The sequence below is a fragment of the Leucoraja erinacea genome, chromosome 30, assembly GCF_028641065.1.
Source record: "Leucoraja erinacea ecotype New England chromosome 30, Leri_hhj_1, whole genome shotgun sequence".
NCBI classification, from domain to species: Eukaryota; Metazoa; Chordata; class Chondrichthyes; order Rajiformes; family Rajidae; genus Leucoraja; species Leucoraja erinaceus.
Genome location: NC_073406.1, coordinates 21955102 through 21970120, shown reverse-complemented (window position 1 = coordinate 21970120; position 15019 = coordinate 21955102). Strand labels below are relative to the sequence as shown.

Sequence of the window (15019 nt, the reverse complement as noted above, 5' to 3'; positions counted from 1 at the left end):
CACCGTTGCAAAGTATGGAGGAAAACCTAGCTGTACAAATTACACTGGACTGATTTCAGAGATCTGGAATAGACAAGACAGGCCAAATAAGTCATTTCTTATTCTAAGATGCCTTGTTGCTATTATATAGCAAATACTGTGTACTATGACTCATCAAGCTGTGAACTACATTTATGGATAGTATTTTTCCAAGGTTAATTACATGCAAATACAGTCGTTATGAATTACATGCAAATATAATTATCTACATCTTTGATGCAGATCTATGGATTTACAAAACAGTCACATAACATAATTTCGTGCTGTTCAGTTTGAGCTAAACACAGCAATGTTGGTTAAAAAAAGGTCCTCAGACTGAAGCCATGATCGCATCATTTATAAATAGCCTGCGCCATTCATATAATCTATTGCTAGAAGTTAGATAATTATCTTATATTTTTGTTAAATATCATAGGTTTGGCTGTACGGGTTGCTTGTGGAATACAAAATGTTTTCCTAATTTACAATGCAACACACGAGGGGCAATTTTCACTCAGCGGCAAAACTGGTTTATCCAGCTTTTGACATAAGATGTCGCTTTAATATGGAGGCATCAGACTAAGAAGGTTGGAAGCACGAGGAACTCAGCGGGGCAGGCAGCATCTGTGCAGGGAGATGGACAGACAACGTCTCAGGTCAGAACCCTTCTTCATACTGATTGAGTAGAGGGGAGAAACCTGGTAAAGAGAGGGGAGAGGAAAGGTTGGGGGCAGTGATAGGTGGCTACCGGTGAGGAGGGGGTGATTGGTAGATGTTGGAGATAGTAACCTTGACTGGAGGTAAAGTGGAGACAAAAAGGCACACATGTGGAATCTGATAAGGAAAGGAGATGGGCGTGAAATGGAGAACTAGAGGGAGAGATTGTGGATGAAAGAGAACTGGGGAATGGGGGGCGAGGAAAATCAGGGAATCTGGGTGGGAACAGATAAGCAAATGGAGGAGGAGAAAGAAATTGGATGATGGAGCAGGAGGAGAGGCGGGTGAGGAGAACCAGGGGAGATGGGAAGTTGATTGGGATGGGACGTTGACTTGCAAAAGGAGAATTCAATGTTCATGCGGCAGGATGTAGGCCGCCCGAGCAAAATACGAGGGGATGTTCTTCCAGTTTGCATGTGGCTTCAGTCTGGTGGTGGATGAGGCCGAGGATGGAAATGTTGGTATGGGAATGGGAAGGGAAATTAAAATGGCGAGTAACCAGGAGTTCCAGCAGGCTCTGGCAGGTGTGCGACAAAACGGTCACCTAGTTAGTATACACTTAGTCACGCCGATGTAATGGAGGCCACATCAAGAGCACTGAATACAAAAGACGAGGCTGCAGCAGGTAAATGTAAACCTCTGTCTCACCTGGAAGCCATGTTGAATAGAGGCGAGAGAGGCGGTGAAGGGACAGGTGCTACATCTCCTGCGATTGCAGAGGAAAGCGCTTGGGGGGTGAGGAAGATTGCTTGGGCTAGGATGAGTTAACAGAGCAGTTTCGGTGAGGTGACTGTGGCAAGCAGAAAGGAGTGGGGTAAGGAAGATGTGACGAGTTGTGGAATCGTGTTGAAAGTGGTGAAAATGTACTACACAATTCTACTGAACAACCCGTTGGAGTCACCAGCAGATGAAGAGTACTTGGTCAATGGCATCGTGTTAGACATCTTCTTGGGGTGGAGGAGGAATTAAGTGAAGAGACAGAGAGAGCAACTGTTGCTGAAGTGAGGATAGGAGGATGAACTGGACACCATCTCCATTATAGATTAAAGACATGTCCAGGAACCTTCATGACCTACACCATGAAATCTGGTACCATGTCCAGGAACCTTCCTTTGGTCCACTGCGCGCCTCTGTACATCAGTGGGCGTTCTCAAGGCCATTTGTAGAGCTGAATGCGCATCAAAAAACAAAAGTGTTTTTTTTAAATCAGATACCTAAACTGATAGAAGTATTGACAAACTGATAGAAGACCTGCTAAGTATTAATTCTGCAAGTATCACTTCTATCTATTTTAACCGTTTGATTCATTATGATCAAAATGTAGCCACAACACTGCATGTCCTTCAGGCAGGTATTTGAGAGCATTTAAAAAAACATCACCTTTCACAGTTTTCAGTCTTGCGCCAAATAACAATTCTAATTGTAATACTGTTGTGAATTAAAGTGTCCTCTCCCTGTAAATCACTAGTGCTATTGATGTAGTTAATTACAAACTGATGTCTCTCTGAATTTAGAGGTTGCTTGGTATGAAGCAGTGAGATTTCACATGCACTTTCAAACTTTTGAACATTGCAGCGTATAGAAATAACACGGATTTTAAGACTATTTTAACTCTTTACTAAGGCATTATGTGTAACCTGTTATTTAATACATGACCAAAGGACTCTGTACAACTGACACTCGATCTAGATTATAGAGCTTGATACAAACGTGTGAAAACGCACACCTTCAGATTCAGGAACAGTTTCTTCCCACCTGTTATCAACTGTTGGCAAGTGAATTATCCTATAAACACACCTGAGACACTATCACCTCCTTGGGGCTTTACTGGACTTTATCTTGCACTGAACATTATTCATGTCATTCCTTTTATCGTGTATCTGTGCATTGTGGATGGCTCGATTGTAATCGTGTACTGTTTTCCACTGGTTGGGTCGCACGCGACAAAAGCTTTGCACTGTACCTTGGTATACGTGACAATAAACTAAACCAAGACAAGAATGGATGTTTAATTGCAGTGTAACGTTCATCTGTATTGTTTTATTTTATATTACTACAATCAGCAGGTTGCGAAGGAAAAGGAGGCAAATCACATTACATATATTTCGAAAAGATGTTGGGAGTCAGGTGCAATCTTATTGAGTTCAAGAAGGAACTGCAGATGCTGGGAGATCGAAGGTACACAAAAAACTCAGCAGTTGCAGCAGCATCTATGGAGCGAAGGAAATAGGCGACGTTTCGGGCCGAAACCCTTCTTCAGACTGATGCAATCTTATTTATATGGAATGAAAGGAGGGCTTTAGTCATAAATGTAAATGTGGGTGATTTTATTAAAGTATTCAATGAATATTGCTGACATTACTGGGCATGACTAATGATACTAATGGAAGTGGAAATCATTTGATAATATAGCAAAAGTTGGCTGACATCAACTGAAGCCTTATTTTTGCTTCTTGAAGAACCCGATGCACACTCCCCTCTCCTGCTGGTGTTGTATGTTTCCAATAGAGTAGTGCTATTTAAAGAGTGGCTAATCTGAGTGGCTAATCTGAGGTGCAGGAAGGAACTGCAGATGCTGGTTTAATCCGATGCTGGTTTCATCCGAAGATAGACACAAAGAGCTGGTGTAACTCAGCGGGCCAGACAGCATCTCAGGAGAAAGGGAATAGGTGGCGAACAAGAGAGAATAGGAAGATGTGGTGATTCTGGCACTTCCTCCGGAAGTGGCGGCGCTGGGAACGGCTGCGGCTCGCCTGCAGTCCGTTTGTCTTTTACTTTTTTGTGTTGTTTTTTTTTTTTGTTTTGTCTAGTTATGTTTTTGGTTTTTAGGCTGTGTTTATGTGGGGAGGGGGGTCGGGGGTGAAACGGGGGCTGCTGTCACTCCCTTCGGGGGAATACGACCTTTTTGTCGTATCCCCCTTCTCTGCCTCCGTCTACGCTGAGGCCTAGCGGAGCCGGCGACCTCGGGACTCTGGAGGCAGCTGACAGGACTCGTCCTGGGCTCGCTCCCGGCCCAGCCCGGGATGGAACGTTGCTCCCGTGAGAGTGGCCTGGTGAGGGGCTGGAGTGGCCCAGCCCGAGGGAGGAATGGCACTCCCGTCGGAGTGGCCCAGTCCGAGGGAGGAACGGCATTCCCGCTGGAGTGGCCCAGCCCGAGGGTGGAACGGCACTCCCGCTGGAGAGGCCCAGCCCGAGGGAGGAACGGCACTCCCGCTGGAGTGGCCCAGCCCGAGGGTGGAACGGCACTCCCGCTGGAGTGGCCCAGCCCGAGGGTGGAACGGTACTCCCGTGAGGGCGATCCGGTACGGGGGCGATCCGGGGGGGCTGGGACGGTGCTCCAGTGGCTGGGACGGCGTTCTGGCTGCGGTGTCCAGAGTCCTGGGTTCAGCCGCGGGCCGGCGGCTGCGTGTGCTGGACTGGAGGTGCGGCGGCTTCGACCACCCCGGGCCGCAGTGTTTGAACCGGCCCGTTCGCGGGGTTCGGTGAGCTGCGGGACTGTTTGTACCATCGCCCGGTGGGGAATCGCCTCAGCGCAGAGGGAGAAGAGAGAAGAGACTGCAGCCCTAAGATTTTTGCCTCCACCACAGTGAGGAGGTGTTTGGAGGACTCACTGTGGTGGATGTTAATTTGTGTTTATTGTTGTTTATTATTGTATCATTGTATGTATGACTGCAGGCACGAAATTTCGTTCAGACCGTAAGGTCTGAATGACAATAAAGGAAATTCAATTCAATTCAGGAAAGAAATAAGCAAGAGAAAAAAATAATTTTGACCAACTGGATGAAAAAATCTGATGCGGGCTAAAAAGGAAAGTGTGACAGGCAGTGAAGAATTTAAATCCTTTGCAGGGAATGTGAAGGAAGGAAGGTGCACAGCTCTGGCTGATATTGAAAATGATGACATGTGTAAAGAGTTGCCAGAAGTTGCTGGAGGAGTTGAAGACTCAATTATAAATTAACAATGGTCAAACAATGGGCAATGAAGAAGAAAGCTGGTAGGCTATTTGGTTAGCTTTTAATATTTTTATTCTTGCTTTCAAATCCTTTCACGGTCTCGCTCCCATCTCTACAACCTCCATATGCGTTTCCATTCTCTAGGGCATATGCACTCCTATTCTGACTTTTTGAACATGTTTGAATCTAGATATATCAATGTGGACTGTGGCTTCTGTTACCATGGCTCTAAGCACTTCAGTGATTTCATGCAGCAGTTTTAACATTTCTTATGCCTTAAAGCTTTACTCTATGGTAATCTTATAGTCATCCACCCTGATGTCTTCATAAGGGTTACGTGGTATCAATTTTTTTTTTTGACACCACTCTTGTAAAGTTTTGATCCATTAAGGATACTCTCCTCATAAATGTCTTAAATGATAAGAGTAAAGTTACCCATTGCGGGCAAAATCATCTCTGACCCCTCTCACCCTGGCCACAAACTCTTTGAATCACTTCCCTCTGGAAGGCGACTCCGGACTGTCAAAGCTGCCACAGCTAGACATTTAAAACAGTTTTTATCCACGAGTAGTTGCTCTACTCAACTGTTGAAAATCTTTGGCTACCTGCTGCGATTATGACGGTTTCGGCAGTCGCCGAAAGAATCGGGTATGTGGGACAGGCCCGTAAGATTTGTTACAAACGGATGGGGGCAGCAACTAAATTGATACTTTGAAATCAATGCCTAAGTAAGAGTGACATGGTGTAGGCCAAAATCTTCTTCAGTTTACAAACTTTGGTATGCTGAATGCACAAGAAGAAAAAAATTAAAAACTTTAATTCAGATGCTCATAATTTTGGGCTGTACTGCCCAAAGGCCAAGAATAAAACGATTAAACATGTGTTGCCAAAATGTGTTTTATTAGCTTCTCAGAAAAGTTTGCAATGCAAACCTGCCCTAAAAATAATATTTTAAGCCAGTTTAAAAAGACTGACCGATTAACTTGACATTGACTGTTCAGCAGGACCATTAAATACATAACTCTCTCTGGATATGTAGCCAGTGGAGAAAAGGACATACCTTTCTTTTTTAAGAAGGACTTTCTTGTTGCTACCGGACTCTGACGAACTCTTGAGTTTTGCAAAAATTTCACTGCAGTGGCAATCTGCGGACAAAGAGAAATACAGACACTCCAGTCAGTTAGTGAAACTAAGACATGACTGTAGTTTAACATACCTATTGTTAGCAACAAACGATACAAAGTGCTGGAGTACCTCAGAGGGTCAGGCAGCATCCCTGGACAACGTGGATAGATTTGGTGTAGGAAGGAACTGCAGATGCTGGTTTAATCCGAAGATAGACACAAAGAGATGGAGTAACTCAGCGGGCCAGACAGCATCTCAGGAGAAAGGGAATAGGTGATGTTTTGGGTCGAGACCTTTCTTCAGGTTTGGCCCGTTTTGGCTCAGTATGCTTCTTCAGACTGATTGTGGTCGGGTGGAGGGGGAAGGGGAGGAACAAAGCTGGAAAAGAGGAGGGGCAAGACAAAGCCTGGTGAGTGACAGGTGGATACAGGTAAGGGGGCGGGGCTTGATAAGTAGATAGACACAAAATCCTGGAGTAATTCAGTGGGTCAGGCAGCATCTCTGGGGAACATAGGTGACGTTTCATGTCAGGGCCCTTCTTCAGTCTGAACATTTTGTGTCTATCTGTGATATGAACCCGCATCTGCAATTCCTTTTTATTACATTGACATGTAGATGGTTGGAAAAAGGCCAGAGATGAAGAGACAAAAGAATGTGTGGTTAGAATATAAGAGGTGCGAATTACTGTTCGCAACTTCATTAACAATCCAAAGCAGTAAAATAAAATGGACATTAGACAGGGCATTTTTTAATTCAAAATAAATTTGCTGTGTGCAAAACTTCTATGAGAGCATCTGCAATATCAGAATAAATTCATAGAATCAATAGAATCTTGAAGAAACAGAAAGCTATGGTGTCCTTTTGTAACAATAAATGCAGTTTATCCAATGCATCGAAGGTAGACAAAAATGCTGGAGAAACTCAACGGGTGAGGCAGCATCTACGGAGCGAAGGAAATAGACAACGTTTCGGGCCGAAACCCTTCTTCAGACCGTTTCCATATAGCCAACCTTTTATTTCTCTCTTGGCAATTTTTTTTCCAATGAATTGGAAAGGGTGGTGGGTGTATGGAACAAACTGCCAGAGGAGGTAGTTGAGGCTGGGACTATCCCATCGTTTACGAAACAGTTAGACAGGTACATGGATAGGACAGGTTTGGAGGGATATGGACCAATCACTGGCAAGTGGGGCTAGTGTAGCTGGGACATTGTTGGCCGGTGTTTGAATTGGGGGGGGGGGGGTGTGGGCGTGTTGGGCCGAAGGGCCTGTTTCCCCACTCTATGAATGTCTACCAATGAGAGGTGGGGCCGTTTATATCAAGCAGGTACCAAACCAGGGCTTTGTTCCACAGACTGAGAAGCCATCGCAATCAATTTCATGGATCTTAGATTGTGGATTGGAGGGGAAGAAAAGATGAGGTTCTGCATCCAGACCAGGCAACTATTGTGTGTTAGTCACAAAAGTGGATCTGCAATCACCTTTACAATCGCAGCAACATTTCTTACTTTATCTTGCGCTAAACATATTCATGTTATTCCCTTTATCCTGTATCTGTACACCGTGGATGGCTCGATTGTAATCGTATATTGTCTTTCTGCTGACTGGTTAGCACGGAACAAAGGCTTTTCACTGTATCTCGGTACCCGGGACAATGAACTCAACTAAAGCTCAATGCAACATCACCCCTTTGTATGTCCCATTAATAATTTTCTGTGTGGAACAATACCCTAGAATCAGTCTGGGCTCAGCTTTGATGTGTTTCTCGGAAAAATATTCAGGCATCACTTTGCCACCGTCTATCTACTTATTGTGCAACTCCAACAACAGACTTGCATTTGAAGTCTCTTTTTTTGAAAAAAAAGTCCACTTAGAGCCATATAGAATCTTTCTGACAAAGTAGATATGAGGAACTGCAGATGCTGGATAACAAAAAAAGACACAAAGTGCTGGAGTAATGCAGTGGGTCAGGCAGCATCTGTGGAGAACATGGATAGGCAATATTTTTGGTCAGAACCATTCTTCTGACTGAAGAAGGATCCTGACCTGAAACTTTGCCTATCCACGTTCTCCACAGTAGTTGCCTGACCAACTGAGTTACTTCAGCACTGTCTCTGTCTTTCTGATATGGTTAACTGTTACAGCTCATAACAGTTTTTGTTTCAACATTTTATTTTATAGTGACATTTAAATTGCCTGTGCAGTCTCTAAACTTACATCTCTCCTGTCCTGATTTATCCAAAACTCTTCACAGATTTAGCATCATGGCCTCTTTCATTAGCTTAACTCCTTAGTAAAGGGTAGCACGGTGACGCAGCGATAGAGTAGCTGCCTTACAGCGATTACAGCACCGGAGACCCGGGTTCGATCCCGACTGCGGGTTCTGTCTGCACGGAGTTTGTTCGTTCTCCCAGTGACCTGCGTGGATCTTCGGTTTCCTCCCACACTCCAAAGACGTACAGGTTTGTTGGTTTATTGGCTTAGTAAATGTAAAAATTGTCCCTAGTGGATGTAGGATAGTGTGGCCGAAAGGGCCTGTTTCCACGATGTACCTCTAAACTAAAGTAACGATCTTTAAAGGTAGACAAAAAATGCTGGAGAAACTCAGCGGTTGAGGCAGCATCTATGGAGCACATGGCGTAGACTGAAGAAGGGTCCTGACCCGAAACATCGCCTATTTCCTTCTCTCCATAGATGCTGCCTCACCCACTGTGTTTCTCCAGCATTTTTTTGTCTACCTTCGATATTTCCAGCATCTGCAGTTCTTTCTTAAAGATCTTTAAATTTCTCCAGAAAACTCCAAGCAGTTCCTTCTCTGCTCTATGTGCTTTATTGTAAAGAAAAATAGTACAATATAATATTAACACCCGTGAAATGCAGTCTAAATGTAGTTTACTTGTTTTATTGTTAAACAGCTGATAATGTCAGCATTAAACAAAGATCTGGTAGTCAAATTGGAGTGCATTGTGACATTTGACTTGCATCTCAATGAGATAGAGAGTGTATATTGACTTGATCTGACGTGATTTTTAAAGTAAGGTTTATATTACACAGTTTTGGTCAAATAACAACGAGGCATCATTTAGGATAAGTCGTCTTTGCATTAAAAGCGTTTCTCATATCCAAAAATCATTACAGCAACATGTTCAAATCTGACACCTGTGGTCAGGTGGTTCAATTGTAAAAAAATATTCTATAATTGGTTGATTCTTTGATCAGCAATATTTTTTAGAAATAGTAGATTTTTTTTTTAATGTCAAGTTTTCATTTGAAAATTCACAGTAAAGAGAAATGCATAGATAAAGGGTCTGGTTTAACTATTAATAATCAGGAACATGATCACTCTTCTTTGGAAAGAGTACCTTGCACTGAATAGTACCTTCATGTGTGTTGCAATCAATAGGTTACTCCATAATAGTGTTTCAAAATAAAATTATTTCACCACAATGATATTTAAGATGTCAAGCTTCTGGTCAGAGTCTGCCATTCATTTTTTTATTATTGTATACTTAAAATTCAAAGTCTCTAAATTCCACCCTCCCCCCCACCATTTCCCCAAACATTCTATCCCATTTAATCCACATTTGAACAAGTTTACAGATCTACTATTTGCATAGAGTTGCAGAATACTGCAGAAACAAAAGCAAGTGCAGTAACGAAGAGCATTCATGTAAATACTGTTCGGTCACCCAATCCTAAAGAAATCTCATCACGTGCATCTATCTGGGGAGAATGATTTCAGCTGATGCTTAAGTTAACAGATTCATCTGCGGTTGCATACAATTTTCTGAAGATATCATATGTCTCATCTCCAAATGTTATTGTGCAATAATTTTCTATTTGTATCATAACAAAGTACATATAAAGGCAACTGATGATGGGCTACATCCCATGAGTAATAGAAGGAAGACGTTAAGCTTTTACTTATTGTGGTGTACCATGTACTTGTCATTTTTTACTTGTTTTAAAATCAGGAGCCAGAAAAATATCATACATAAAATTCTGAATGCTTGCAGCAACAAAAAACGATCCCTAATATGCTTTGTTTCTCACAATGACATCATCCCTGACAATATGCAAACGTGTCACACTTGCATCTGATTAGTTCAAATTTCCTATTCATAAAACATCAGAAAATTACAACCAAACACTCCACACGCAAAGCCATTAACAAATAGCCAATCGGAATGAAACCTTCTTGTCACCAAGGTCAACAAATGACAAACAATTTAGGGACAACCAACTGTGGACACTAATGAACAAATGACTAAATAATTAAACTGCTATATTTGTTTTGATTAAACTAACCATTGCAGCAGCATTTGAAACGTTAGAAATGGCTCTAGAAAAGATCAATTCCTACATGAAAACATAAGCCAGCTCTCCTGGTAGAATCTGAAGAACATTAAATACCAAAAAGTTCTACTGATATACCCTGCTGTAGATAGTACTTAGTAAAGTACGATAGATGCAAGCAAAATTAAACCAACATCATATGTGTTTCTTTGCTTTCATTATACAATGGTGCACCACAAAACAGATGGGCAATAAAGGTAAAACAGCTGGTCCTTGTGTTACAAGCTCGCATCTATTTATTTATGGAGTACCAATATACAAAAATAAATGTATTAATCAACCTGCAAGGAAAACAGAATTTCTTGGATCTATTATTAAAAAAAGCTGTTTTCCCTCATTCAGCCACTTCAACTTCCCAGTATAGCAATATCCTACTCATTGGGAGAATTGTAATCATCCATACTGGTAAAATATATACCCAAATCTACATGGAGAGACGGGTGAAGGCACTATTCTAAGAGTCATTTCTTGTGGATTTGATTACGTCATCTTCATGGGAGAGACAGAATGGATCCCATCTCTTAAAGAATATTTTCTAAACTAATGGAAGAATTATTTCAAAATGAAACTTTATACTTTACACAAGTAGGAACGCAAAAGTACTTGAGAGTTTAAGAAGGAACTGCAGATGCTGGAAGATCGAAGGTACACAAAAATGCTGGAGAAACTCAGCGGGTGCAGCAGCATCCATAGATGCTGCTGCACCCGCTGAGTTTCTCCAGCATTTTTGTGAACCTACGCAAGAGTACTTAATCTTCTGCCCTCAAATGAAAAATGTGTTCACTTTTCTGAACACAGTTTCACTAAAAAATGGTATATATTCAATTTAACCATCTAGGTTCCATCAAGAATTTTACCGTAGGTAAAAGGTAATTAATTAAATTATACTTCATTTTTATATACTCTAAAGCAAGCATATAGATAATTAAAAGCTGAAATAGGTTCAATTAGCATGTCTTCATGAAGCACACTTTTATTTTTGTTCAAATCATTTAGAAACATTGGACTTACCCAGAGGGGAAAACCAACTGGTGGAACTTTAAACTATAAAAGAAGTTTAATTACTTACAATGGTCATGGTTGACAAACACAGATCTGCCCCAGGTTATTGTGCCGACATGGAAGGATATTGACCTTTGTTCATCTCTCCAGGTGCTGCTTGCTCTATTGTGTATTACCACCAATGTGTGTTATTTTTAATTTGGGATTTCCAGAATCCAGCAAGATTCTAGTACTTTACTGGTGTAATACATGACAGATTTATTTACTGCATGCTACAATAATTCATCAATACGATCCTTTAGTTAAACTAAGGCGGTTGGTTTATTCAATATCATTTTATTGACAGCAGCACCTCCAGCGTACATTAAATTAAAAAACGCTGAATGTTCGTAAGTGTTATAGTGGTGCACTGATTTTTATTTTATTTTAAAGCAGTGCACTGGGACGGCCACTTCACAAATCTACAGGAGCTTTGCCCTCATGGAGAACTACATCATCAAAACAAATTGAAGTAGCCGTTAAAAGTGATCCTTTGTATAGAATTTGCAGTGTGCAGGTTGTTAAAAAAATACACCCTCGCGTCCAAAGCACGTTCATTTAAGCTACAAATTAGTTGTAGTGGGTAAATTTAAAATAAAGATGGAATGACATAACCCCTAAATGTCCATCTGTTTGCAAATTAACAACCAAGACACACAGGGAAATGGCAAGCATTGTGCGCCCTCTAGCTGAGGTATAAGTTATTTCAAAGGAAAACATGCCAGGTGCTTTGAATCTATTGCAGCTATCAAGTTATCTTATGAAAGTGCTACTTTTTCCACTAATGGTAATGCTGCTGCAAGCCAATAATCCTGTATCACCTCAATCAATTATAACCTAATTCAGTTGTTTTTAGCTGCCTCTAGCAATGCTGCTTTAACATCCTCCTTCCTCTAAAGGGACAAGATAAGTTAACTCCCTACTAGGTTAACCCTTCATTTGCCACCTAGTTTTTATAACTTCCCAAAAATGACCTTGTCGTCAGCAGACCGCATTAATGCACAGAGCCTTTTACTTAAAGTAGTCAAGAACCAGAGGACACAGGCTTAGAGTAGAGGGGAGAGATTTAATCGGAACCAGAGGGGCAACCTTTTCACACAGAGGGTGGTGGTATATAGAATGAGCTGCTCGGGGAGGAAGTTGAGACAGGTACTATAAAAACATTTAAATAACATTTGGACGGGTACACGAATAGGACATATTTAGAGGGATATGGGGCAAATGTAGGCAGGTGGGCTGGTGTAAATGAGGTATAGGCAAGTTAGGCCGAAGGGCATGTTTCCATGTTGTAAGACCCTGATTCTAGTTTTATCCAATATCAGTTGCTCAAATGAGAAACTTAATGAACTTGTTGCCGCATTTACATAAAAAAAATTAAACAAACGTTTTTCTTAGTGTCGATTTTATGTATTTCCTTGCATTGCTTTCATCTTTAGTTTGATACAAACATGCCCATATTATATTTTCCATTACAATAGAGAAGAAATACAAGCCTCCATAACGAAGCGGGCTATCATAAAATCTCACAAAACCATGTTTAAATGGATAATTCTGGCTGCATTTCACTTCACTGGCACGCTGGTATGTCAGGATGCTTTATGAAGGCTTCTTCCTTTATTTCTTTCATACACAGAAAAAAAGTTGCTTTACTTAACGTGAACATTGGACATTCATTTGTAAATGAAACCCATATCTCATGTTCAGGCCCAATTTCACACTGGAGTAACAATCCTTGGAGATGGAATTTAAAGATCAATCCTTATTCCACTTAATATCAGGTTTGAGCTGTTACATCCTGATTACACAATATAAATGTGAAGTGGCTTCACAGTAATAGAAAACTTGTATAAATTATATATCTTGCAAAGGTGCATACAAAATATTTTCATCATAAGCAGATTTGAACAAAAAATCTCATTTATAGATTCCACATCTTTCAAAATAAAACTATTCTTTTGTCAATCTTCCATACTTGCAGTGTGGAAATAATGACAGGATGCAATGGAACTGTAACAGTTCTATTATAGAGCACAATTCACAAAACAAAGCCAACCGCATTCTTAGATCTCACTAAAGAAATGCGACCACCAAGCCTTTGAAGTAATTAGGGTCTATATTCAACTCTTCCCGACGCAAATTCTGGAAGTGATTGTGAGTGCTGTGTGGTAAATAGAGAAAAGGATGTGAAAAGTTCCAGTGCCAAAAGTACTAAGATAGAACACAACTAGGCATTTTGTACATTCTGTCTTTGTTCCCCTTTAATAAGTACAAGCAATGACTGCAAGCTTGAATCAAATCTTTATTTAGAGTTGATAGAATAGCAATACTTCCCCAAAAGTATTAACTATTAATTCAAATCTCTGCGCTTTAGGAAAAATGTTTACGACATGAAAGGATTTTCCAGAGAGAATTCAGTCACATAGAAAGACTGGAGAAGCTGTGAGAGCATGCCTTACAGCAGGTACGGTTTGGGGAGATTATGGGGAGGCAGTCACTGTGGTGCAGCAGTAGAGTGCAGCAGTAGAGTTGCTGCCTTGCAGCGAATACAGCGCTGGAGACCCAGGTTCGATCCTGACTACGGGTGCTGTCTGTATGGAGTTTGTTTGTACTTTCTCTTCATGACCTGCATGGTTTTCTCCGAGATCTTCGGTGTCCTCCCACACTCCAAAGACGTACAGGTTTGTTGGTTAATTGGCTTGGTAAATGTAAACCTTGTCCCTAGTGTGTGTAGGATAGTGTTGATGTGCGGGGATCGCTGGTTGGCGCGGACCCAGTGGGCTGAAGGGCCTGTTTCCACACTGTATCTCTAAACTAAACTGATAGAGGTGGTCATGAATGATTTTGCTAGTCAGTATGAAATTAGCAGGAAGGTCAGTAACCGGATAAGGCAGTGGTAAATGAAGCAGAGGGACGACAAGGAGAAATGATTTTATCCAATAAGATAGAACAAAATGCAGACTAGTAGATTCCACAGTAACATTCAAAAGGGAATTGGATGTTTATTTGAAATATGAAACAATGCGGAGCTAATTTTGGGCAGGGATGAAGTCAGGAGTGGGACTAATTGGATTGCTTTTTCAAATACCTGGCATCGGCACAATAAGCTAAAGAAGCTCCTTCTGTTCAACCATAAAGCTTATCTAAGTTTAACACTGGAAGTTCTTCAATCAATCCAAGTATGAGAGCACTCGGCAAGTTAAAACTTCAGTTACAATTTTCAAACATCACGATTTTAATGTTTGCCCAACATTGTATTCTACGACCTGTAGTTTCTGATAGCCAATTCCAACATTGCATTTTTAAAAATTAATCTTCCAGTTGATTTCAATTGCATTTTTGACTTACAGCACGGATGTTTGAAAATGCTATATAAATGACATTTCCAAAGCTGCAGGCTGTTTGATATATTCATTAATCAAAAAAAAATCACTTTAGATGCTATTACATAGCTGCTTCAAGTAAAAAGATAAAATCATTAACAAGAACCAAATTCAGCCTGCAGATCAATTCACTTTACACATTCATGTAAAAAATATATTTTATGCAGTAAAGGTTCATAACATGTCTAAACCTTGTTATGCCAGTCTCAGGTTCCTGTCAAACAGCGGTTTTAAAAAAATGAAGCTCTATTTTAATTAGCAAGATTCATGAGTGATTTGATAACAGCAGTAGTTGCTTGAATGCTTTCAGCTTGATGGGATATGGATACACGGAGTCTGCAGCTAGAATAGATTTGATGTAACCAGATATTTCTCTTTACTCTTCCTTGTGACATCTGATTATTGTCTATTCTACACTTCAACCTTTCTGCC

The 15019-nt window shown here is 40.9% G+C and overlaps 1 protein-coding gene across 1 annotated transcript in view; it reads right to left on the bottom strand.

Annotated features, from left to right (window-relative positions):
* Positions 1–15019, bottom strand: part of pex14 (peroxisomal biogenesis factor 14) — a gene marked incomplete at its 5' end in the record, with an annotated part of 239068 nt that overhangs the window by 154006 nt on the left and 70043 nt on the right. Inside the window, one exon of the mRNA XM_055659021.1 lies at positions 5749–5833. Coding sequence (XP_055514996.1) covers positions 5749–5833 — 85 coding nt within the window. The remainder of the gene's footprint in view (positions 1–5748; positions 5834–15019) is intronic.